Here is a 23399-nt window from a genome sequence, read left to right on the forward strand (position 1 = left end):
AGATTTATTTTACACTCATATAGTTTTCTAAAGGAGTGATTCCACTGGAGAAAGCTAAGGACGTTTTCTGGGGTCGTTACAACCCTTCAATTATTGTATTCTTTATTAGAAAGTAATTTGATTCATTATTATGGTGGGATTTTCTCAGTGGATACATAATTATATTAAAGCATGGTTACTCAATCACCACAGGAAATAATCCCCCCTTTTTTTTACAGGAACATTTATCCAGTTTTAACCCTACAACCAAGTCTTTATATATAGTATTTAACTTTTAGGATTTGAGACGAAACAAAAGATATAGAAGCATATGAGTGAATAAAAATATCGGAAGCACTGTTTAACTCAAATGTCTATGTTTTCTATTACGTTTTTGGCAGAGGTTTGCCTGCCATGTGTCCATTCTCGCGAGAAACAGTAGTTGCTAGGTTACCGCACACTAGTATCCTCCAAAAATTGTGAAGGGCCCCGAATGACCAATGAAGGAAAGGCGGACCGTACCAAAGCTGAAACGCGTTAGAGAAGGGGTGCTCTACGCAGACACCCCTTTAATTTTACTTCATAATTCTTTATAAACTTGTAATTTCCTTAGAGTAGCATATTAATTTAATATCATGTTGGATACGTATGAGACACTATATGCTCGTATTTTATAGGCTGGAAGTAATTGTTGCAGTCCTATTTGGGCTAGCGTATGGAATCAACCGCGCTAGCATTGAAAGTTTCAATGAAAGTTTTCCCAGCTTGTTTTTATATCGTTGGTGAACTTTTATTAAAACACCCTACCAGCTTCGTTTGACTCAGAAAAGCTGCAGTAACGAAAGGTACGTGTTTTCCCACGACTATACATTTTAGTTATGAACACAACAAATATTGCACATGTGTGAAGAAAATAATGTACGATGTTTACGTTAGCATCCCATTTGTAGCTTTCGTGTTGATGCTTTTAATGGGCTACCTAACAGTTTTTAACGAATTTGGGCAAGCTACAGGTCAACATCTGCATTACTCTGAGTGTTCATACCTGGACTGATTATACTGATATGATAGAAGATTTTTTAATATTTTATTAGTTTTTTTTTGATCAGTTTATGTAAAGTAAAATACAACCTCTACAATCCCTTCCTGTAGCAGATCTAGATTTAAAGAAAACTTTTAGTTTTTTCATCTTTTTGTTTCTTCTGACTGAAAGACGGAGCGGAATAGTCAGAGTTCTGAATTGAATCTGTGGAGGTGGCTAAAGATGGGGGTGATGGTAAGGAGGCCTTCCAATCTCAATGACACAAAACTCTTAAGATAAATCGTTTAAATACCAGTGGATACATGCAAAGAGCTGATCAGAGCCAGTGATGCTTCCTGAAGGTGATTCCTATTTCTCAGGAATCACCTTCCTGAGAAGGTGATTCCTGAGAATCACCTGAGGAATATTCTCACAGTGGAGAATATTCTCAGGAATATTCTCCACTGTGAGAATATTTCTCACAGTGGAGAAATATTCTCAGTGAATATTTCTCCACTGAGAAATATTCCACTATTTCTCAGTGGAATATTTTGTCCACTGCCTGAAGTGACTGTACAGTGATAAGAGCTGAGAGGAATGTTTGAGGTAGTGTTAACTGTGGGAAATTGGATTAAGTTGAACTTTACTCTTGAATCTGCTGAAAGTTGATTCACAAGCCCGAAGTTTTGAAATTGCAACACATTATCTTCATACAATCTTTAATGGAGTGTAGATTCTATCCATATTTTAGGTCATGAACTGGAGCTCTAAGGTAGATTAAACATTCCCTCTAGATTTTTGTGACTGTGCGGCAGTGGTGTTCCAAAAGTGGGGTTTGGGGAGTCATGGCCCCCTCTTAAAAAATTCTGGATGTCCCACGTAAATGTAAAAATCTATAAGCAAATGAATACAAAATAAATAAAAAAAATGATACTATTTTTTTTAATTTTTTTTTAAGCTGTGCCCACCTAAAATTCTTACTGGGCTGGTCTGACCACCCCTATGAAAATATTTTGGGGGCACCACTTCTATGCGATTGTGGAAATTCACACAAAATCAGCAGATCCACGCATTTATTGGCGCTAAAGCATAATTGTGAGCAAAAAAGATAAAAAACTTTGGTTTTAAGTGATTATGTTTTTCTTACTTCTCTTACAATGCTGCCTCAGCTTTACCTGCTGTCAAATCATAGACTGCGAGCCATATAGCGAGTAACAAAACGTCACATAAATCATTTAAATCATACGTAAGCCCAAAAATTGCAAATACTTCTGAGGTAGTACCAAAATATCGGTGTTTTGATTATATGAAACCATGAAAACAATCACAAAATCCTGTGGGCATTTTAGCCCTTTACTAAAATACTGAATCTTTCAAATTGGATGCTAACATCACCTTCAAATTAGCCGTTTGATGAAAAAATTTCCCAATGTCAAAAGTGGAATTTAATCGGATTTGTATTTGCATGGTGATGCGTTAGGAGAGGAAGTCCACCTGTGCATTGGAGGATATGAATGTGGTGTAAAGGTCACTATGGGCTTCCCTCTGTAAAGCTGTTGATGTATTTCCACCAGGGGGAGGGAAATGGTTCCCTTTTCTCAGTCATAGGAGGAAGTTTGAACCTGAAATGTGCTTCTATTACTCAGATGACCCTTCCTGTATTGGCTCAAGCTGTCCTTCCTCAGTAGACTGAGAGTCAGCTGAAAACTGATGACTATCTGAAAGATTTCCACACAGCGTGAGTGACGAAGCTGGGCAAATCCCTCTGGAACTGCTCCGTCTCTGCATTACGCTGTCAGAAAGTCTGGTGTAGCTGTCACCTTGTTCAGCTCTTATTAACCAGAGGGTGTGAATGACTCTCAGACATTATCTTCCCTGGGGCCACAGCAACACAAACACACACACACACCACCTTGTAATTTCCATTCTTAATCATTCCCAGGCCGGGAATGCGCATCCTGCAGCCTAGAAAAGTCCGTCTACGTGTCAGCGTGGAGCATGTTTTACGAGCTTTCAGTGTTGGGAGCATTCTTCACGGTGGGTTTGCTGATGCTGCTGGAATTCTGGAACATCCTGGCTTCTCTTTCACTCCTCAGTCAGTATTAGCTTATGACAGAGTTCATGCACTGCTGGTAGAAACCAACAGATTCTTATACAATTTTGTCTTCAGAGAAATGCAAACAGATTTTGTTTTCTCTTCCCATTTATGCAGGGATAGAAATGAAAAGCTCTAAGGAATCAGGGTTGGTGGTGTCTGGAAAGAAGCTTATGAGGTTTTCAGCTCAAGGCAGAGGCCCACCACAACCCACTGGCGTCCCGTTCTGGGGCCGCTCGTTCGCTGGGATTGAAGCAGGAAATGGGAACTTGCTCCCAGCATGCTTTTGGAACATCTTGTCATGTTGAAGGATTATAGTTTACCGGCAGTGTAGCTGTTTTTCTAACTACTACCCATGTTGGAAATAGACATGTTTCTTTATTTTTAGACAAGTAAATATTCCCTCTCAGCATGGCACTTTGGGAAATTGTGTCTGCACAGATTTCTTCTTGGAATTAACACTTGACTTCTTTCCTGTTGCTTTCCAGCTACTCCCACCCCTTCAGAAAGGTTTACTATGTTGACAGCTACCTCTTAGTGCTTCACTCAGAGAGTCGTGGATCTCACTAATATATTCATACGGCTTTAATGCATGGTTCTCAAAACTTTGTTCAAATAGAAAAAACTCAAATGTATGGTTATATTTAGCCTCTCTTAATGTAGAAAAATTAGTTGGAATTAATTTCCTTGTTAGTAATCTCAGTATAAATCCAGCAACTCGAGGTTGTTGAATTTCATTGTTTCTTTTTTGCTTTTTGTTTTTTTTTCCCCCCAAAAAACTGAAAAAATATTTCTGTTTTTTTTAGGGGGGTTGATGTTTTTTTTTTTTTAGGTAGGTACAGGTAGTTTTCTTTTTTAGCATATGGATATTTTCTGTGAGTAAAATCCTTTGAGAATGGAGGGAGAAATGAGTTTAAAGTAATAAAAATAAGACATCCATGAAATGGTTTTTATTAGAGATCTACCGATTCAATGTTAATATCTGTATTGATCCCAAGGTAGTCAACCTATTTTTGTCAGCTTCAGTTTATTTATAATTAAACAAATAAAAACATTGGTTATTGCACTCCTAACTAGACAAATTAAAGTTGTTTTTACATGTTGATATATGTGTATGTAAGTGTGCTGTACTGGTTATTAAATAGGTTTGTAATTCAGTACATTTACTTAGAGATACAAATGTTTTCAATCAGTTCAGCTCTGGTTTTGTGTAACAGATCAGTAATGGCTGATACTAAACCTCAGATATCGGTATTAGATAGAAGTAAAAAAGTGGATTGGTGCATACCTAGTTTTTATTCTGTTTTGAGCTTCATTAAGTTGTTTGTATTTAGTTTTTCTTTGGCTGCTTCAATTCTTAATCTTCACAGCTAAGAAAGAATTTAAGATTTACATGTTTTTCACAGCGTTTTATCCGCCACCATGTCTGAGGTTTGGGAAGTGAGGTTTTCTGTCTGTCTTTTTTTTCCCCTATTGCTGTTCATGTTTACCCTGCAGTATTTTGGTCCTCCCTTGTGGTGATGCCCTGTTTTTGAATTTAGCTCATCTGGAAAAAAAGAAGAGGGAATCCTTTCTAATTTAGGTTTATGGGAGATGTCCTCTTTGGCATAGTAGAGTTACTGCACAGACAGAAAAGCTACAACATATAATCTCAGCTATATTATCACCCCACCTAGATTCATGTTATAGAGTTAGAATATAATGTGACTGCATGAGCCTGTAACCTCTGTCTGCTCATTTAGTCAGTTGTGTAACAGAAAATGTGTGATTAATTGGAAAACACCACAGACTAATTTTTCACATCTTTTATGACACATTTGGATTAGTGATGCGTTTTTAAAAATGCAGCACAAGGCAGCATGGCGTCATTGTGTTTGTATGTGGTTAACTGCACCTCTGCCTGTAGTGCAGAAATCCAGCGGATTGCAAAAGTATTTATGACTCCTGGAACTTTATACACAGTTTGTCAACTCAGTCTCCCTCCACATGGAGACAGACATGCCAATTTTTATGTAAACAATCAAGAAGAAAATTAAGAAAAATCAATGAAGACTGTCATGTGGACAGGATGCTGCTTCCAGTCCACATGACAGGATGCAGCTTCACAGAAAAAACTGTACTAAGCATGCCGGGCCTATCTGTGGAGCTTTAACACTGCCACAGAATGACACTAAAAACACAGAACATCAGCGTACTGTGTCATGTTTGTTGTTTGTGAGAGCAATATGCACATGGGTTACAAGGAGAGAGGGAAATGCAAAGTGATTGTTTCAAAAAAGACGCGGCTCACATGTACATTTTGGAACATAAATCCGATAAATTTCAACACAAAAATTATTGTTTCTGGTCGCCCTAAAACGGCGGACAGTGGGTGCACAGCCTAAACGACAAAATAGCTTGTGAATGTGCTAGTAGAGGAGCAAATTTTTCATTTGGTACTTTTGCTAACTGAAAGCATTCATCATCACCTAAATACATTTTTCTGGATAAATTCTAATGTGCTAATTTACTTGGTGGTTTTGTAAACTTTCAGTTAAGCAAAGTTAAACATCTGTGTTGAAGGTTTAGATGTTAAAGAGTTCTTCAAGTAGTCGTTTAGATTCATGCTCTTATTTTGAAGTGGGTGAAGTTCTGCTGTAGTTGCATTTCCTGCCCTCATGTTCTCTTGCTTTTATTTCCAAATACCTTTTTTTCAAACAAGAAACATGGAAGAACAGAGTAAAACACGAATAGAGAACAAGATATAAACATAAATGCACACGATATGTCTGTACATGTAATTTATAAAGTCAAAGTTAAATTGCTGCTTGAGGGTGGTAGTTTCTCAAGACCTGATATTATTTAAATTGAAATTAGCATTTTATCTTCCACTTTTGCTGATTTATTGCTTGAGTGTGAGTGCAAATAAGGAATGATTAGCACTTTAGGATTAAGGCAACTAACTTTTTAGTTAGTTTAGTTAGTTTTAGTTTAGCGTTGTTTTCTTGGTATTTTATGTGACAGACCAATACAAAGAAGAACATTAGTGTAAAGTGAATTGAAAATAATTTGAGGTTTTTCAATAAAATTCTCTGTGTTGATGTATCTACTATTCATCCTGATTTGATGTTTTGTAGAAGTATATTTTCCTAACAACTGCTGTTTTTTATATTTTTAGGGAATGTCTCAGCTAGCTTTGCACATCCGCCATTTCATTTCCTATTCTTTGCAAAATAGTTCTTAGTCAGAGAGATTGGATGGAGAATACTCATCAGCTTTAAATCTATAAGCTATATTTGTCCTGAATTCCCCAGTCTCCTGACTGCAGGAGTTCCCTCCAGCCTTTCAGGCCTCTGGACGCTTGCAGCCTGGGCGAGCCTCCTGCTGAGGAATGAGGTCAGCGTGACTTGTCCTGACAGGTTTTAGTCTCTGGTTCTACAGTGGCTCAGGCCTCGCATGCCGACTCTTCACGTATGGATGGCCAGTCTTGTTGCCGACGATCCTTAGATGAACTCAATACTGACTCAGACAGGTGGCCCTCACTTTTGTCCTTCCAAAACACTATGATTCTTCAGGTTTTGTTCTACTTGAATAAAAGTTTTTTAATGTGTTATGTAATACAGTTTTATACGTCTGAACAGATCGCCCTTAATGCTTTCTCTTTGTCCACCTAGTGTGGGAGTGGATTTGGATCTACTGGCATTTGTGTTGCAGGCAGCCCAAATTGAGTCATTATTTCAAATTGGGTCATAGGCTGGTTAACCAGACATTTAGGACCTAAATATAGATTACTGCTCAGGTTAAGTGAGCAACTTTTGGTACTTATGTACTAATTGGTTTCAAATTCTCTGCAGCAGTTGTCTGTAGGCATGCTTGCCCATTTATTTTCACTTGCTGCACCCTTCTTAGGCAGATGACAGTTTGAATCCCAGCCTTCCCTTCCTCATTCCTTCCTTTTTTTATTCCCATAAGGCCATGTGCCAGCTCTGCACGTGAGATAGACTCTGCCCTGTTGTCATCAGAGCGTCCGGCTGTTTAGAGGTTATCTAGAGACATACTTTGGGTTAACCATTATCTACCCTGTCCCCTACTTACTGGACCCACTGACCTACTAACCAGACGGTTCGAACAAGTAGGATGTAGCATGTCTTTGTTATAGATCCATGTTGCTCTATTGTGTTGAACTGTTTTGACTGGATATAGGTGCACAGTGCCTGGAAACTTTCTTTTAAGCCCAGAAAACCCTTGAACTTGTGGTATGATGTAGCCTGGTCATTGCCTTCCTATGCAATTCTGCTCTTATAATTTCCCTTGAACTTAAATTCAGTGAATAATGACGTTAATTTTTTGTACTGTTTTACAGACTGCCTGTAGCTTTAGCAATGGCATTTATTCTGTATTTTTATAGATTTGCCAAAAACTGAAAACCCTGATCAACCTTTTTCTGATTTCTTTTTATCTTTTCAGACGTTAGTACCATGCTACAAATATGGTCTGCAGTACAACAGGTACAACATTTCCCAATGGCTATTGACGGTGTGTTGTGATTGCTAAGTAGCTTGTCATACCCTTAGAAATCCATGCATTGGTTGTTATAGCGATGCAGTGTGTACACATTATTTATGCCTTGATTGTCACTCTTTTGCCATTCGTAGTTCCTACTGGAAACCTAAAATGTAACCAAACTAATGATTTAAGTGTAGTTTATCTTTTATTACAACTTAACAAGGCAAAGTGCTCATGACATAACAATCAACTGAGTGAGAAATATTGTGATTTCTTTTTCTTATTCTTTTAATATCGCGAGATCTTGTCCGACAATATCTTACTCCGCCCCTACCATGATGATGCAATCGTTTCTCAATAGCCGAGGGTCCAGGCCCTCTGTGTGAAATGAAGTGAGGAACCAGGAGCTGTTTTTTTTTTTACAAGGGTAGGGATGATCATGTTTTGGAATATGGCTTTAACTATATATCTATGTGACAATGTGCATGTAAGTAAAGTTTATTTATAAAGTGCTTCTCACAGACATGACATCACAAAGCGCTGTAGAAAAAAAAAAAATCTATGTTTGTCAGTCAGAGTTTTGGCAAGCTAAAATATCCAAAAAAGTAGTTTTCTTGTACTTCAATTTCATTGAATTGAAGAGTTTGTTGAAACAAACTCTTCAGTTCAATGAAGACTTCTAGCAGCCGTCTCCTTGGCTACATTACCTGTTTATATAAATTTATGGCCTGTGAAACATTTTTTCGTAAAGAACATTTCTGCTAGAACCAGCCCATAATATTTGTTTTGACTGTGAAATTCAGCACACACTGCATATCATTGTTAACCGAGTCTTTCTTGAAATCTGAATCCAGCTCCCATCTATTATCATTCCTGAAATAATTCCAGGTTTATGGCCAAATACGTAGCATAATTTCAGAGTTAGTCTTCAAACCACATGCTCCTAAACTACTCTTGCTCATTTTGCGTGTCCTCGCGCAAGTTATTTTTCCACTGACGTTAATATTGGAAGAGATATTGACGTTGTCTCTCCTTTTAACAATTATTTCCCAGGACATTTCCTCCAGTTTGATGTGGGTTGATTTCTCAACCCAACACAGATGTGGGGTGTCACAGACAGGGCCTGTGGAGGCATGCTGTAATGTGAGTGGCAATGTTGGCGCGCCTTGCATTTCTGGAGTGTGTGTGTGCACAATGTGACAGAGATTATGATTTGGGTATGAGAGAAAGGAGCCAGAGGAACCTAATACCCATCACTCTCTTATGGTGGTCTCTATAAAAAGACCAAGTGACGGATCAAGGAAGGGAAATAAGAAAAGAGCACTAATGTGTGTGTGTGCGTGTTTTGTAAACTTCCATCGCGATGTCAATATTGACTCATCACTTTACGGGTAGGTAGGCACGTGAGTGTGCTAAATGTTGGGAATCACAAAGTGTTTGGCCAAATGAGAAGGCACTGCACACTCACACTAATACTTTTAATCCACCTGCCTCCGCTGCGTCTCCGCCAGAAGGTTCACGTTCCCATGGAGTTACGTTACTGCTGCTAGGAGACTTACAAAAGTATTGTGACTTAAAAAAATATATAGCCACCAGCTTAGAAGTATTGTAGCGTTCATAAGAGATGAGGAAGAAAGCCAATAGGACGCTGGAATTTTGAAGGAGTGAAGCGATGCAATGTTGTTCTTTCAATATTTGTAGGGAAGGGAGGGGAGGAAGGAAGGGACAGGGGTCTGATTGGCACCATAGGTGGTGTGTCGGAATTTGTTGACCCAGCTGAAATGTTTATTATACCAACTATCTACTCCCGCTGTGTTTTTTGGACTCTACTGCTACTTTTATTTTCATGCTTAGCAAAGAGTCCAGGGGAAATCCGCCTGCTGTTTCTGTCTCTGTAGAGGGACTGACCACTGCAGTCATGTGGGTTTGACCTAAGACTGTTGGGGTGAGATGGGGGGTGCAGTGCCTGAATCTGTGTGTTAGAATGTACAGTGAACATGTGTGCTTACCACAGGGAGGTGAGTGTGGCGCACCCCTCCCTGCTGACTCCTTTAAACAAGCAGTACTGAATGCTTGGACTGTAAAGAGGGAGGGATGCTCGGCAACTGTGTGCAGGAAAAAAATCTGCTGAAGCTATTATATTGTGTTGGGATTTTATGTGACGGGTTACAAACACAAAGTAGTGCGTAAATTTGAAGCCCAAGTATGTGACGCGCATTTGTTTCTGGCCTTTCTGAGTTCTAGGATCTCATTTTGTTGAAGTTGCAGCTTCGTTGACGTGTCTGCTGGTCTTTGCTAAATAATCAATACTCCAGAGCCTGTTTAGAAACTCAATTTTCAACTCTTGCCGCAGAATCTCAAGCCAAGTAAACATGTAGCCGGACATCTGGGAAAATGCATATTTTCATCCACATGAAAAAACTGTTGTACATCACCTAGTGCTGCACCAAGAACCAGTGTAAGAAATAACACAAAAACCTCTGAAGAAGACGGTCAGCGTCATGAAATGTAAACAAAAATGGAGTAGTATGAGATTTTATTGGTTGTAGGATTTCTCTTGTTTTTGGCAAAAAACAAGCTTCTCTTGCTAGTGCTGGACTCGACCGTTTGTTTTCGTTGTATTTCTCCAGAATGCCCTGCGCTACAGGGTTTTAAACAAACATTTTAATAAAAGTAATTTTTATAACAGTATATACCAGCCTTATAAGCCAGCAGAAAAAAATGTTTAAGATATGACCAATACAAAATTTTCCTTGCCTTACCTCTTTCTCAGGTTTCAATAAGGATCCAGAAACATCCACTTTACAATTAAGTATCAATTATTGTTGGTGTGTCATATGGCATCTCAGTAAAACATGCTGAAGTTTGTATATCTGAACAAGGCACCATATAAGGAATTGCTTACTTGCTTTTAAATGTGTTGCATTAGTAAAGCTCTTCCTGGATCTCTGCTTCCAGGTTTTAAAAGCAGGATACAGACCACACCTTGCTTCCAGTAATACCCCTTCCTTCATCAGCTGCCTCACAGTGCATTTCTTTTCCTAGAATTTCTTTCCGACTCAAAGAAATTTGTTGGAAAGGGAAATGGCAAAATGTTTACCGGCATTATAAACATGCCACCAAACTGAACTCATTGCTTCCCTTGTTTATATTTAGTTGGACTCCACTCCAACTTTTTACCCTGAGTTCATTATATAATCATGCCAATATGGAAGTGCTTGTTTTCTGACGTCTGACATTCAGTGAGCTACTCTGACTGTTGGGTTATTGAACAACTAATTGTGTTGACATTTACTAGCAGCTTAGTCATTTTGATCAGATAAACTTACAGCCCTCAGTGCTAGAGGTGAGTTAGTTGGATTCCTTCCAGGCAAATGTTTGGGAGACGATCAGCTGACAAAATACAGCCTTGGAGAATGAATTCTACTAACACAAAGGTTATCTTCAAACACTGATATTTTTATCTACTAAGTGAGATCAAAAGCAGAAGTGAAGTAATTAGGTCACAAATGATCCGCCATAAATGTCCATTTCAAGGCATTAGGTGACAAAATCAAATTTCTTCTAAGTCATATTTGATTATGTAAACCTCTTTTGTACCAAATGAAGTTAACATAATTACTTGATTGTGCTGCAAAATGGCACTAATTGCTAGACCCTGAAAGATTCATATCTCTAGTGTCAGTTGTGCAGATGAAAATAAAACATTTTTACAACTTTTAATAAAAATAAATAAGTCTTTTGTTGCCTTCAATATACTTTTCAACTCAACAGTGTTGCCCCAGGAGATAAAATGAGGTAAACCATATAAGGAAGGTAAAATAATTTCTATATAAAAAAACAACAACAAAGGGCCGGATCATAATAAAGTGCTGGAAGGACCATGTGGTTTCTTGTTAAAGCTCTCACTTCCTGCTTCCCTACCTCCCTTCCTGCTTCTAGGCAGAGCAGGGTGGAGTCTTCATCAGCCAGCATAGGAAGAGGAGGAGTGGATTGGAGTCTGAGGAGCTGGGAGACTTTTCAGGTTGCTCCCCATTTGGCCTGAACACTTCCTCACAGGAAGGCACAACGCTACTTATAAAGCTGCACTGTTACCTGCTTCCCTCAGTGAAGCCCGGGACTCCTCAGAGCTGCCTTCACGGCTTGTTTAGTTAGAGTAAGTACACTTTCTATATCCTGCATGTTTGAGTAGATAGCTGTACATCCGCTGTGTAGATATGAGTTTAGATACTTAAAAGAAGGGGCCGTCTTCTTGCTATTTTCTCCACTTTAGTTTAATTTGTCATCTATTGATTTTTTTTGCATTATACTTCTGTCCGCCAAGAAAAAAATATGCATTTAAATTTATTGTAAAGCATCCCAAGAAGCACCTGAAAATGTCTACGATAGTATGAGTAGCTGTAGTGCTTCTCAGCGCGCTGGCTGGACTTCTTTGTCCTTCTCTGCGAATACCATATCTAAAAATACCGATGTGAATTGTAAACTCGGGCAGGTTTTCATTCTCCCAGCTGTAATGGGTTGAAGCGCGGTGCAGCATGCCAACGGGACGAACACACGGCACTGAGAAGATGTTTTAGAAAGGAAAAATTTTCTCTCATACTGCATAATGTGATTGTTTTAGATTGAAGAGGAAGAGTTAATCAGACTGTTGGCTAAAACAAATAGAAACTGTTTCTGCTGCCAACACCTGTCTGTGATAACAGAACCAGGGTTTACAGAGGGTTAACTATAGGAGAATGAGACCTCTGTGTGAGTGTGCGCGCGTTTGTGAGTAACACACTTTAATCATAAATCCAACACTGACATCCTGGTGACCACTCTCTTCCTGTGTGTGTGATTGTGTGTATGGTTGTTCTGGATCTGAGTCAGGGCAGCAGTATGTGATTACTCGTTTCTGGAATGTTTCTCACCACGTTAAAAGAAAAGTTTTTTTTTTTCCTTTATTTTTTTTGTTTGCCTTCGGGTGCTGTAGCTGCTGCATAAAACTGAGCGTTTAATGTGTGCTTTATGCCCCCAGGTGTGTGACAGTCAAAGTCTGTGTGTGTGTGTGTGTGTGTGCGTGCATGTGTGTGTGTTCTGCTTATCTTTGCGGATCAGCTCCAGCCGAGTGAGGTGAAAGTAGTTGCCTTCAGCCACTCATTCCATCTCTAATGTATGGCTAACTCTGTTCTCGGATCAGTTGGGGATTTATCATCTCTGTTTTGAGAATCATTCCTGGGAAAATGTAAAAAGAGAATTCTATGCAAAACTGTATCTGCTTTCATCTAAAATCGTTAACATTGATGCTAGCAGTGATTTGAATAAACTGCATGCTTCAGCTGTTTGGTCAAACACAAAACAGCTGTGAAACGGTATCATTTGATTTGGAGCCAATTTCTTTTAATCTGATTTTGCAAAGCTTTGATGCTGATTTTAGCCGGCTATGATCATTTTCTAGCCTTCCTGCAGCAGAGGTGTGTAATTATTTGGAGGAGAGGTAAAGTGACACTGTTTAGATGAGAGAGAGAAAAGTTGGTGTAAACCAGGATTTTGTTGCTATGTTCTAAATAAAAGGGAAAAAAAATGGCAGGAATCGGATATTAAACTTTCCAACTTTCCTTCACGTCTAATGTGAACGATCCTCTTGAAATTGATGTCTGTAACATTTCTAAAGCCAGCATGTTCCATGACAGAGTAGAAACTCAAAAGATTAAAACACAGTAGGCTTCATATTCATCATTATTGCAATGTTAATGTATGCAATATGTTTTGCCTAAAACTACTTGCGTTGCAATAAGTTTTAGCCTATTATCTGTGCCATGCGTCCAGGTTCTGTATCTCATCAAAGTTATTTAATGCAGCATAAAAAGTTTAAGAAGGTAAAGAGATGGTAAGTTATTAAAATAGAAAGTTGTCTGTAACAACTGTTACACTGAAGAGTGTTGTTGTTGCAGAGGCCTCTCCATGCTCTGCATGCATTGATCAGAAAGAAAAAATCAGATTTTTGAGTTTCTACCAGCTGTTCATAGATGATCAAGCTTTTTTTCTGGCCTTACAGCAGGGCAGTATTGTGAAATAACCTAACACAATTATCGTGTTGGCTTCTTCTTTCTCCAAGTTCCACTTCTTCTGCAAAATCTTGCTGAATATCAGGCTGCAATGAACATTTTGTCACGAGAAGTAAGTAAGAAAGATTTCCCAATAATTTGTCTTTGAATTTGCTTTGAAAGACACAATCATTTCAAATTCCTTCTCTGTCTTCATTAATATTTTTTTAAGCTAAAATTGTCCTCATTCCTTTCGCTTCTAACCAACTCAGTAAAATATTTATAAATAGGTGCATGCATCAAACGCTGTACAACACGAAAAGTTTTTGTTTGCATCCTTTCCCACCTTTTGGGGGGTGGAGGCGCTGATAGACAGAGTGGGGAAGTCGGGATGCTGCCAAAGAGAGATTTAAGTGCTAAAACAACTGACTCATGGTTCAGTGGTTGTTTTTGCAGTTAATATAGTTGCATAACTCTGAAGTCCGGTCATGTTAGTTATGCATGTTGGTCATTTCTGATTCCAGGAAATGAGTTCACAGCTCAGTGTGTCCAGGCCAAGACAATGAGACGTGTTGCTGGGCTGTCTGTCTTCATTAGACATCTCAGGACCCCATGACATGCCCCTCCCCCACACCCACCTAAATTAGCCTTTAAAGGGATGGGCAGATAGCCTTTTGAACTCTTTGTTTCAGTTTGTCATTGGTTGAAGTCAGGATGTCCCTGTGGGATTATGAGTGGTAAGATAAAATGGAGCCTGGTTTGAAAAATTCAAATTGGGCATAGTTAGAGCTTTGAATATGGCAGGCATGATAAGAATTAGAAAGGTGATGTCAGCACCACCTGTCTAAGTGATTCTATTCTGTTAATTCTTAAGTTTCCAATAACTTGATGTTTGGTGCGCTGTTTTGTCTGTTTTATGTCTGTTTCCATTCCAAAACCAATCGACAGCGCTCCTTAACTGCTAGTTCTAAGTCCGCATCAGTGTTTGTTATATTGCATGTGTCAGGTGAAGATAAATTCTTCTGCAATCTTTAATCTTTAATCTTTAATCACATTTCCAGTGTATTGTTTGAAATCTTCCCTGGAAAATGGTAAGCAGCCAAAAATAGACGACCCGTAAAAACAGGACCGTCCTGCAAGACGCAAACACACCTAGATAGCTGAGCACCTTTAGTTGTTTTTTTTCCTCTTTCTTATTGTCATGCTGTTGTAAAATGTTTCCTGCTTGCCTCGTCCATCGGGGGAAAACCCTCACGTCACTGCTAACAAACTTACCAGGTCACTTAGTTTTAGAAACTCGAGAGCAAATTGTCTCTCACTATTTCTTTTCTTTTTTCTTCTTTTTTATTGTAATCAAACTTGACCAGACTTCCTCCAGTCAAATCCACGTGTGATTAGAGGACATTTCTGACAACTCTTTGGGGCGGAGCTTTTCTTGTTTTCAGTGCTGACTCGGGGTGGGGAGTCAGTGTCTGCAGGGACCAAGGCCGCTGTGATATGACCGACAATCTGGCGTCACAGAATACACACATATGAACTCATCTTGGCCAAGGCCTTCACTGTTTGGACCTTCAGAAGGCTACATCCTCTTTTTCTGTTTTTTTTTTCCAAGTAAACTGTTCCCAGAAATATTCAACCCCGCTGAACTTTTTAAGTTTTTGTTATGTTGAAACCTCAAACTTCAATGTATTTTGTTGGGAAGGTAGTATATAATTACGTGGATGAGAAATAATTTAAGCTTTTCAAAGTTTGCTTTTTTTCCCTTAACAGCCTTTTAGGGGCTACATCAATTGCAATTTTCTGGCCAATCACTCTATTAGTGGAAGAAATTATGTCAGTATGATCCAATAAACTGTTTTGGACATTATTTACACATTTAATCTTAATTAAATATAATGTTATTTAATTGTGACATGTGATGAAGAAAAGGTCCAGAAATGTTGAGGTACCCAAGAAACCAATTTTCTTTGTACCATTTTCTGTTTGAACAGCTGAGATTTGGAAAACAGTTCTCTAGGCGTTCCCCAATCTTTAAAGAGCCTGACTTTCTGACTTTGGCTTATACCGTTTCTTATACCATTTCTTGCAAAATATAATGCTAAAGTTGGCAAAAAGTAGGTTGACTATTGTTAATGGCAGACATGAAAATGTGATCTGGTGGGTGGGTCCATCAGTCCTCTCACAGCAGAGCAAACCGGGACAACATCTATTTTAGACTTTTGCAGAGGTAGATAAGATCGATTTCACATGCAAGTATTGGCCGATCAGCTAGCCGATCAGTTGGTGCAACCTTATCATGATATTTCTCCTGCAAGGCCTTTACCTCTACTAACTTTGCACATGTAGAGAAAAATCTGCTTTGCCCAGCTGTCCTCCACCTCCTGACGAAGAGCTTGACGCTGTCACCACCATTTGTCACCATGGTGATGGTGTGTTCAGGGTCTCCACCACACATGGAGTTGAGTAGAGCTCCTTCTGCATGTTTTCACTGTCCTTAAATGGGTGTGAACACTTTTTGTGCAGGATTACATGATTTTTGTCGAGGAACCTGTTTCCCTCACGTTTCTACTTTCTTTTTATTCTCTCGTTAACTTTGACCTTAAAACCAGCTGGTATGTCATCTTATTATTGCTCCATTTAATCTCTTTTGCAACATTCCCACTCACTTTCTGACACATCGTCTGCCCTCCACATTGTTACATCCACTGTGAGACACAAACCATAAGCCACCATCCACCAACCACAGTTAGTGGTTGGAAATACTAAATGTAAAAAGCAGTCTTATTCATACCACTGTGGATCACACTTTTTTTATAATAAGGAAACCAATCGAAGTTTCCACTGTGGAAAAGAGATGTCATTTCTTGGACTGGGACTGTGGTCTGATGCTTTTGGAGACATCAGCCGTTTTTTGTGTGTGTGTGTGTGTGTGTGTGTGTGTGTGTGTGTGTGTGTGTGTGTGTGTGTGTGTGTGTGGCTGCAAAAAATGCTTCTACACTTTGTTTTCTTTGTGCTTCACGCTGATTGGTGCTAATGTGGTCTATTGATCAGTGGGGTAGCGGTGTTGTTTGCACACACATTAGTGGAGATGACCGTTTAGCCGTCTGACCCTTTTTCATGAGAAAACGAATGACAATAGCTACAGTATTCAGCTGGAACGACTTTCCAGCCTGGAGATATTTTGCATACTCATAGCTCTACAGCTTTCACATTTAAATACTTAGACCAAACCTGATCTCCACATGGGGTGAATTTATTTAGCAGCTTAATGAGAATTGGTGCTCTGTCTCTCTATTCATGACTACCTTGTAAGTAAACAGTTTCTGAATAATGCATGAGTCATTGGGTCAGTTATCTGCAGATGGGTTTAAGCTAATGTGGCATCTAGTCCTTAATTTGTTTAAATGATTTGCCAACATCAGGGAGTCTGATTGCTGATTTTGTCAAAAGAAAGCAACAATGGAGAATAGCAGTTTGTAGTTGATCACATTTTATTAAAAACTACGCTGACAAAATAAGCAGCATTTTAAATTCAAAACCCCTTTTTGCTGATAAATTAGCAATTAAATAGACTTATGAGCTCAATAACAAATATATTGTTTTTAGCCTGTTATTGAGGTTATTCAACCATCAGATTCAAGCAAAGTTCTGTTTTACTCATTCAGCTTTCAAGTGTCTCAGGAACTGAGATGTTTTCCAAACGTCTACCAATAGTGTGTCAAGTAGAATTGCACGTCGGTATTTCAGCTTCATTAGCTGCATTTTCACAGATATGCTTGATGAAGAAATCCATGAATAATTTTCCTTCACTAGCAGGATTCTCGTACCATCTATGAAAAGTATAAATAAATTGTAGAGTTTTGATGGTTGCTGCATTCAGCTCACTGAATTCTGTGTTAAAGAGAAATTCCACTTATATTCAAATCTTAAGACAAGAGGAATTCAGAGATTGTTGTGTTAACAGAAACCAGTTTTTGACAAGGAAGTTTAGTCATCAGAAAAACTACATTCCTGATGAGCAGAATAATTTTCAGATAGTTGTTGTCCAAACAAATGGAAATGATGCCATCAATTTTCCTCCTTCAGCTGAAAATTCCCAACAGCTAGAGTAAACTCTGAAACCTTTCCTTTCCTTCTAAGTTTCCTTAAATCTATTCCTGCTCATCAGGCTTATCCAAACCTACTTCAGTAATTGTCGTCATTACTGAAAGAGAAGTTCTCCTCTTGCTTCATCCAAACCACCAAGCACGCTAGAGGAAGAGATCTGTTGAGCATTAAGAAATTTCAAACCGGCTTTCTTCATAATCTAACTTATGAACTTAAGCAAGATTGGTATTTTGAAGGTCATGTTTGAGCTTTGCTTTGAATCACGTTCATCACTTTGGATTGATGAGGAATTTAGAGCCAACACTTGTGATGCTCACTGAAACTCTGTCAAATACAGACTTTTATTGTGTAGAATTTCTCTAAGACGTCAGACTTAATTTCTAACTGTGTAGATTGCCAGTTTCAGCCTATTAGATATTAAAGAAAGCTTAATCTACCATCTACACTACCTAGTTTCTGTGACAAAGTAACTTTTAAGTGTTGTGAAAGATCATTTTTGTTCATTTAGTGTTGCTAAATGTAGATACTTTACAGTGTAAAGTAAAATATTTAATATCGTGATGTTTTCATTTGTATAGTACAGCATAATGCAAATGTAATCATGTTGCAGTAATTTGAAATTCACTTTGAATCAAAATGCGTTAATTAGATATCATTTATGTTTTAAAACAACTTTTTTGAGTTACAGAAAATATTAAATGATTAACTGTTTTGTATTATAGCAAAATAGATTGTTTTAATAAGCTGTATTTTATCCATCTTGCTAGCAAGAGAGAAATTTAGTAGTGGAGATGTTGTCAAATTAAAAACATAGGAACTAGGGATGCACCAGTTTAAAAATTTGGGCTGATGCAGATGTCCGATATCAATAACAGCCAATAACAAATATTTACTGAATATTTAAAATTGGGTTATAAATGGTAATAAGTGGCATTTAAAGCCCTGATGGCTTATGGGTGTAAGCTGTTTTTCAGTCTGTCTTAATATTGCACACAGTGCAATGATAACTTCAACTGGACGTATTGCGTAGCTTCAGTAAACATGTTTTTCTGTCTCTTGAGGCTCAAATTAAAACAAACCAACTTCCTGTTTCTTAATGCCGTGGTGATGTGTTTTGCTTTCTGTCTTCTTTCTAATTTGCTGTTGTTCAGGGAAAAAACAATGAGTTCATATGCTGAGGAGGATGGCAGTAAAAAAGCCCCATTAAATTGTGTGGATAGATGGGTTGCAGGTGGAGGAGAGGTGGGGGTAGGGAGGAGAAAGCCCTTTAACTGAGTGTGATGTAACTGTAGAGGTAATGTGGTAAATGATAAGATGAACGGCTGTCCTGGGGGAGGGGAAGTTGTTTTTCTGTAGAAGTAGAGCCAAAAACACGTAGGTGGAGTAAATAGATTGTTCATATCAGCAACACTTTGAAGTTTTGACATCTGAGGTAAATAATCCTAAATTAATCGCTGTTATTTCTAGAAATAAATTGATAGAAACTTTCTCTGTTTGCCTTTGTTGAACTTTAAACCATCATTTCATGACTTCAGTTGTGTTTTACCCAACATAAACTATTAAACTGTGTGGAAACCACTTTATATCTTTAAATAACACTATCCTTTGTTTAATTGTTTAAAGAATCAGTTGCTCACACACAGACTCTTCACTTTGTTTCCTCTCCTCCCGACACAGAGATGAACAAAGAAGTGCGATTGTGTGTTTTTTTTTCTGCACAGCGTCGTCATAGAACCCCACTGAGCTTGATGCAAGTCAATGTAAAAAATTGCATCTGTCTCGTCCGTTGCCACCCCCTCCCTCCCACCGCACCCGTCCACCCCTTTCTCCCTTTCAATGAATTTTCATTTGAATGAAAGCCTTGCCTCAGTGTTTTGTTGTGCTCCGAGGAGGAGGGGAGGTGGGGAGAGATCTGATTGGTTGGAGTGCCTTTCGAGCCGGGCCAATACAGGAGTGGCTCCCGCCTCCACGACTCCCGGCCTGCAGCGTGATTGGGCGCCTGGGAGGAGCCAGACGTAGTATTAAAGCCTCTCTGCCCCCCCCAGTCTGCTCCACTCCAGAGTTGAAGAGAGTCTCCGTCTGTCAGACAGAGAGCTGTGTGTGTCGGTGTGAGGAGAGAAAGAGAGAGAGTGTGTTTCTAAGTGTATGGATGTTTTTGTTATTTTTTTTTTCTTGTTGAGCAACAACCAGAAACTCCATCTGAGTCTGACCCGGACTACTCCTTGTTCTACCTTTCCAGGACTGAAGCGGCTTGGCTGAGTGGTTGCCTCTGATCACAGCTGGACGGATAAGCTGCAGCAGACGAGCAGGACGTCATAAAGAGGATCAGAGAAGGCTGCCGTGTTACTGCTATCACTACTGGCTCATCTGCGGACCTTTGAGTTCTTCATTAAGGCTTTGATCCTGATCTCCTACCTAACCCCCACCCAAGTGGGTCGCCACCGAGGTGCCAGAGGCAGTCTGGACGGTCCTGATGTGGAATTTGACCTCGGCTGACCCAGTCCCACAAGTAGTCTTTGACTGAGGAAAGAGAAGAAGAAAAGAAGGAGGAGAGGAGGGACAGAAGAAAAGCAAGGACCTCAGATCAGCAACTGGTAAGGAAGTTAATGTGGGCTGTGGGCACAAGAGAGCGGGGAGGTGGGATGTCTGACGTAAGAGTCATAAGAATTCTCCAATAACCTCCGTCTCTGCTTCAGGTCCTGCAGTGATGCCGGTGGAGACGCTGAGGCCCTCAGATGGCCGTCTGGCCGGCGTTGCCTTCACCTCAGGAAGACCCTTCAGAATACTCAACAAGGGTCCCAACTACTTCCGCCCCCCTGCCGAGCCAGGAACCCGCAAGCTGAGTGCCGTGGAGCGCCTGGAGGCCGACAAGGCCAAGTATGTGAAGAGCCAGCAGGTGGCCTTGACTCGGCAGGCGCCCATCCAGGCACCGCTCATCCGGAAGCCCCTTGTCCCCCCGGTGATGATGCCCCAGGGCAATGTGGGTGCCCCGACCACCCGGAAGGTTCCCCGCTGCCCAGCTGATGTGGAGAACCGGGGAGGCAGCGAGGTGCTGGGGGAAAGGAGACCCTTCAACCTGGATATCCTGAATAATCTAATCAATGATGTATGTGACGGAGCACAGTCGTCTTCCTCCACCTCCCCCTCCTCATCGTCTCCATCGTCAGGGGTAAAGAGTATCTGCAGCAGCCTGTCTGCAGAGCAGGACAAGAGCAACAGACTCATCAACAACCTCAAGCCCCTGAACCACAGTACCAACAACTCCTCGTCCACCTCCTCCTGCACGTCTTCCCTGCTTAGCAATAACCGTTGCGCCCCTGCAGCAGAACTGTCCCGTCGTCCACCCCCCGTCCCAGCACGGGTTGTACGCGGTGTTCAGGCCCCCTACAATGCCCCTAACTCAGTGACTGTCCGCAGAGTGGACGTTCGGCCTCATGCTGAGGTGAAGAAGCCTCCGAGAGTTGCACTGCATCCCCACCTGAGGCCCCGACAGATTCCCCAGGGTCAGGTTGCACACTCCCAGCTCCCCCCTCCGCCGCCGCCTCCTCAATCACAGAATCAGCTCCCAGCCAAGGTCAACTCCTCATCCCAAACCTTGCCATCGCCTCCGGCCTACCCACCCCCCAGCCCGATGCTGGTCCGAGCGGGCGTCATCCCGCCGGCCTCCCCAGCCTTCACGCGCATCTCCAATGCCAGCTCCAAAGGTTCCTCCCGCAAGCACCCATCTCTGCACCGCTCCAAATCGGACCTGAGCGACCGCTACTCACGCGCCACTGCTGACCTGGAACGCTTCTTCAACTACTGCGGGCTGGACCCGGAGGAGGTGGAGGGACTGGGCGGCGTGGAGCGCTTCACCCGGGCCAACTCAGACATCGTGTCCGTCTCCAAGCTCCGTAGCGTCAGCACGCCCAGCTCGGAGTGCGGGGACGATGCAGAGCGGATGAGGGGGTACGGAGGCGGTGACGAGGAGGAGGACGACGAGGATGGGCCCCTGAGGACGAACGACAGAGTCCCCTACGGGATCTCGGTCATCGAGAGGAACGCACGAGTCATCAAGTGGCTGTACGGCATCCGGCAGGCGAGAGAGGCGAACAGTGGCGTCTCGAACGTCTAGACTGATGATGGCGGCTTGTTCGTTCTTGTTTTGCTGCCTTACTTCCACGTTCGGGATCAATGTTCCAGGTCATCTGGTAGTTTATCTTCAGTTTCCTGTGAGGACTCACTTTTTCTGGACAAAAAGACAGAAATGACTCAGTTTATGTTGGAGGTGCATCGATTGCAAATTTCTGGTCGATTAGTGATCTTTCGGAATCTGACCTGCTGTTTCCGATTTTGGCAAAATACCAAATGTTTTCCTTGAAGAGTTGGTAAATTTAGTGTCTAAGTTGGGAATAGCAGGGTGACTATGGTTAACATGAAGACGTGACCTGGTCGGCGGGTCTGTTTGTTTACCGTCTCTCACGGTACACAAACAGAAAATCAGCAGCTGATTTCTAGATAAGATCGGTTTCACATGCAAGTATTGGCTGATTGGCCGGCTGATCAGTCGGTGCACCCCTTAGTTTCTGTTCTAAAGGCTGCAAGTCAGGACTGCAACTGGACAATGCATTGCTACATTCTTTTAGTTTATTTAATTGGTATTTGCAAGCAATAACAGATTATTGTCAATGCTGGTGAGAATGAAGGCAGAGGGTGCTAAAAGGTTCCTATAGGTACTGTAAGGGTGTGTGTACGTGTGTGTGTTTTATACCAGAGTTTGGCTACAGACTGCCAAAACGTTGCACAGCACAGAGACTATTGAAAGCAGAGGAGCAAGAGAAGCACGTTCATACTGTGAAACCTACAAATAAAGCTTCCACAAATATGTGCGTATTTTTAAAAAGTTACAGAGAAAATGGTCGGCTGTAAGACTGTTATAAATGTTTCTGTCAGCATGCAAGTGAACTGTTTGTATACACTATACCGTAGCACGTCATATCAAAAAGATAAAAAAAAAAAAGCAGGAAGCGAGCCCCAGGCTTCCAGATTCACAGCACATCCAGTTCAGTCACAGGGGAGTTTTTATCTGATTTTTACTTGTTGCCTCTGATGCAGTCTTGGATTACTCTGCGTTGGTGCAGCCTGGGAAATCGGTTTACCACATGCGTCTTGGCACGGGGGGGAAGAGCGAGTCATATGATGAAGGATGATCTCACATCTTCCGTGACTCAGGAAGAGGGCATAGTAATAAATGGACCAATATTTATTTGGGAAAACATAACTTAATGTTTTTTTTTTGTTTTTTTTTAACTATAGGGGATTTTGTGTGCAGAGATCAGGCTGAGTCGCATTTAAATGCACATGCAGAGACACGTTCAGTGAGTAAACAGAAGGGATGCGATGTGTTGGCTGCTGCTCCGCACGCAGCGCGAGAGAATCGGTCTGTATTAAACTTCCTGTTTGTTGCTTCTACTTCTGTTGAACTGTTCTCAGTCTGGTCGGGTCTTCCTCTTCTTCACACCAGAATCAGCAGTAGCGTGCAGTGGCAATCAGTTCAGAGAGCGTCTGAAAACAAAATATGCTTTTTTTTTTTTTTTCAGGCACTGGATGCCCAAAGAGTCTTTGATAAAGAGGTCCAAAATGCTTTACAGTGGTGTATCCTGAATCCATTAATAAAATATGTTTGAATATTAACTTGTCGTCTTTA

General features: G+C 40.7%; 1 protein-coding gene across 3 annotated transcripts; it reads left to right on the forward strand.

Annotated features, from left to right (window-relative positions):
• The first annotated feature begins 523 nt into the window (after positions 1 to 523).
• On the forward strand, positions 524 to 23386 carry LOC106934465 (protein FAM110B). Of its 3 annotated transcripts, XM_015014388.1 has the most exons (4): positions 524 to 824; positions 11523 to 11736; positions 19953 to 20307; positions 20410 to 23386. In XM_015014388.1, exon 4 carries the CDS (start codon positions 20421 to 20423, stop codon positions 21825 to 21827), a length of 1407 nt encoding a protein of 468 aa, XP_014869874.1. In that variant the 5' UTR covers positions 524 to 824; positions 11523 to 11736; positions 19953 to 20307; positions 20410 to 20420; the 3' UTR covers positions 21828 to 23386. The 3 variants fall into 3 exon arrangements, with proteins under 3 accessions (XP_014869874.1, XP_014869875.1, XP_014869873.1); XM_015014389.1 differs by lacking the exon at positions 11523 to 11736; XM_015014387.1 differs by lacking the exons at positions 524 to 824; positions 11523 to 11736 and having other exon boundaries at positions 19754 to 20307.
• The last annotated feature ends 13 nt before the right edge of the window (positions 23387 to 23399 follow it).

Source organism: Poecilia latipinna, unplaced genomic scaffold, assembly GCF_001443285.1.
Source record: "Poecilia latipinna isolate Pla-1442-1.1 unplaced genomic scaffold, P_latipinna-1.0 Scaffold1810, whole genome shotgun sequence".
Lineage (NCBI taxonomy): Eukaryota > Metazoa > Chordata > Actinopteri > Cyprinodontiformes > Poeciliidae > Poecilia > Poecilia latipinna.

Excerpts from the sequence above, each read along its gene's own strand:
- LOC106934465 (XM_015014388.1), top strand. The coding sequence starts at position 20,421 with ATGCCGGTGGAGACGCTGAGGCCCTCAGATGGCCGTCTGGCCGGCGTT.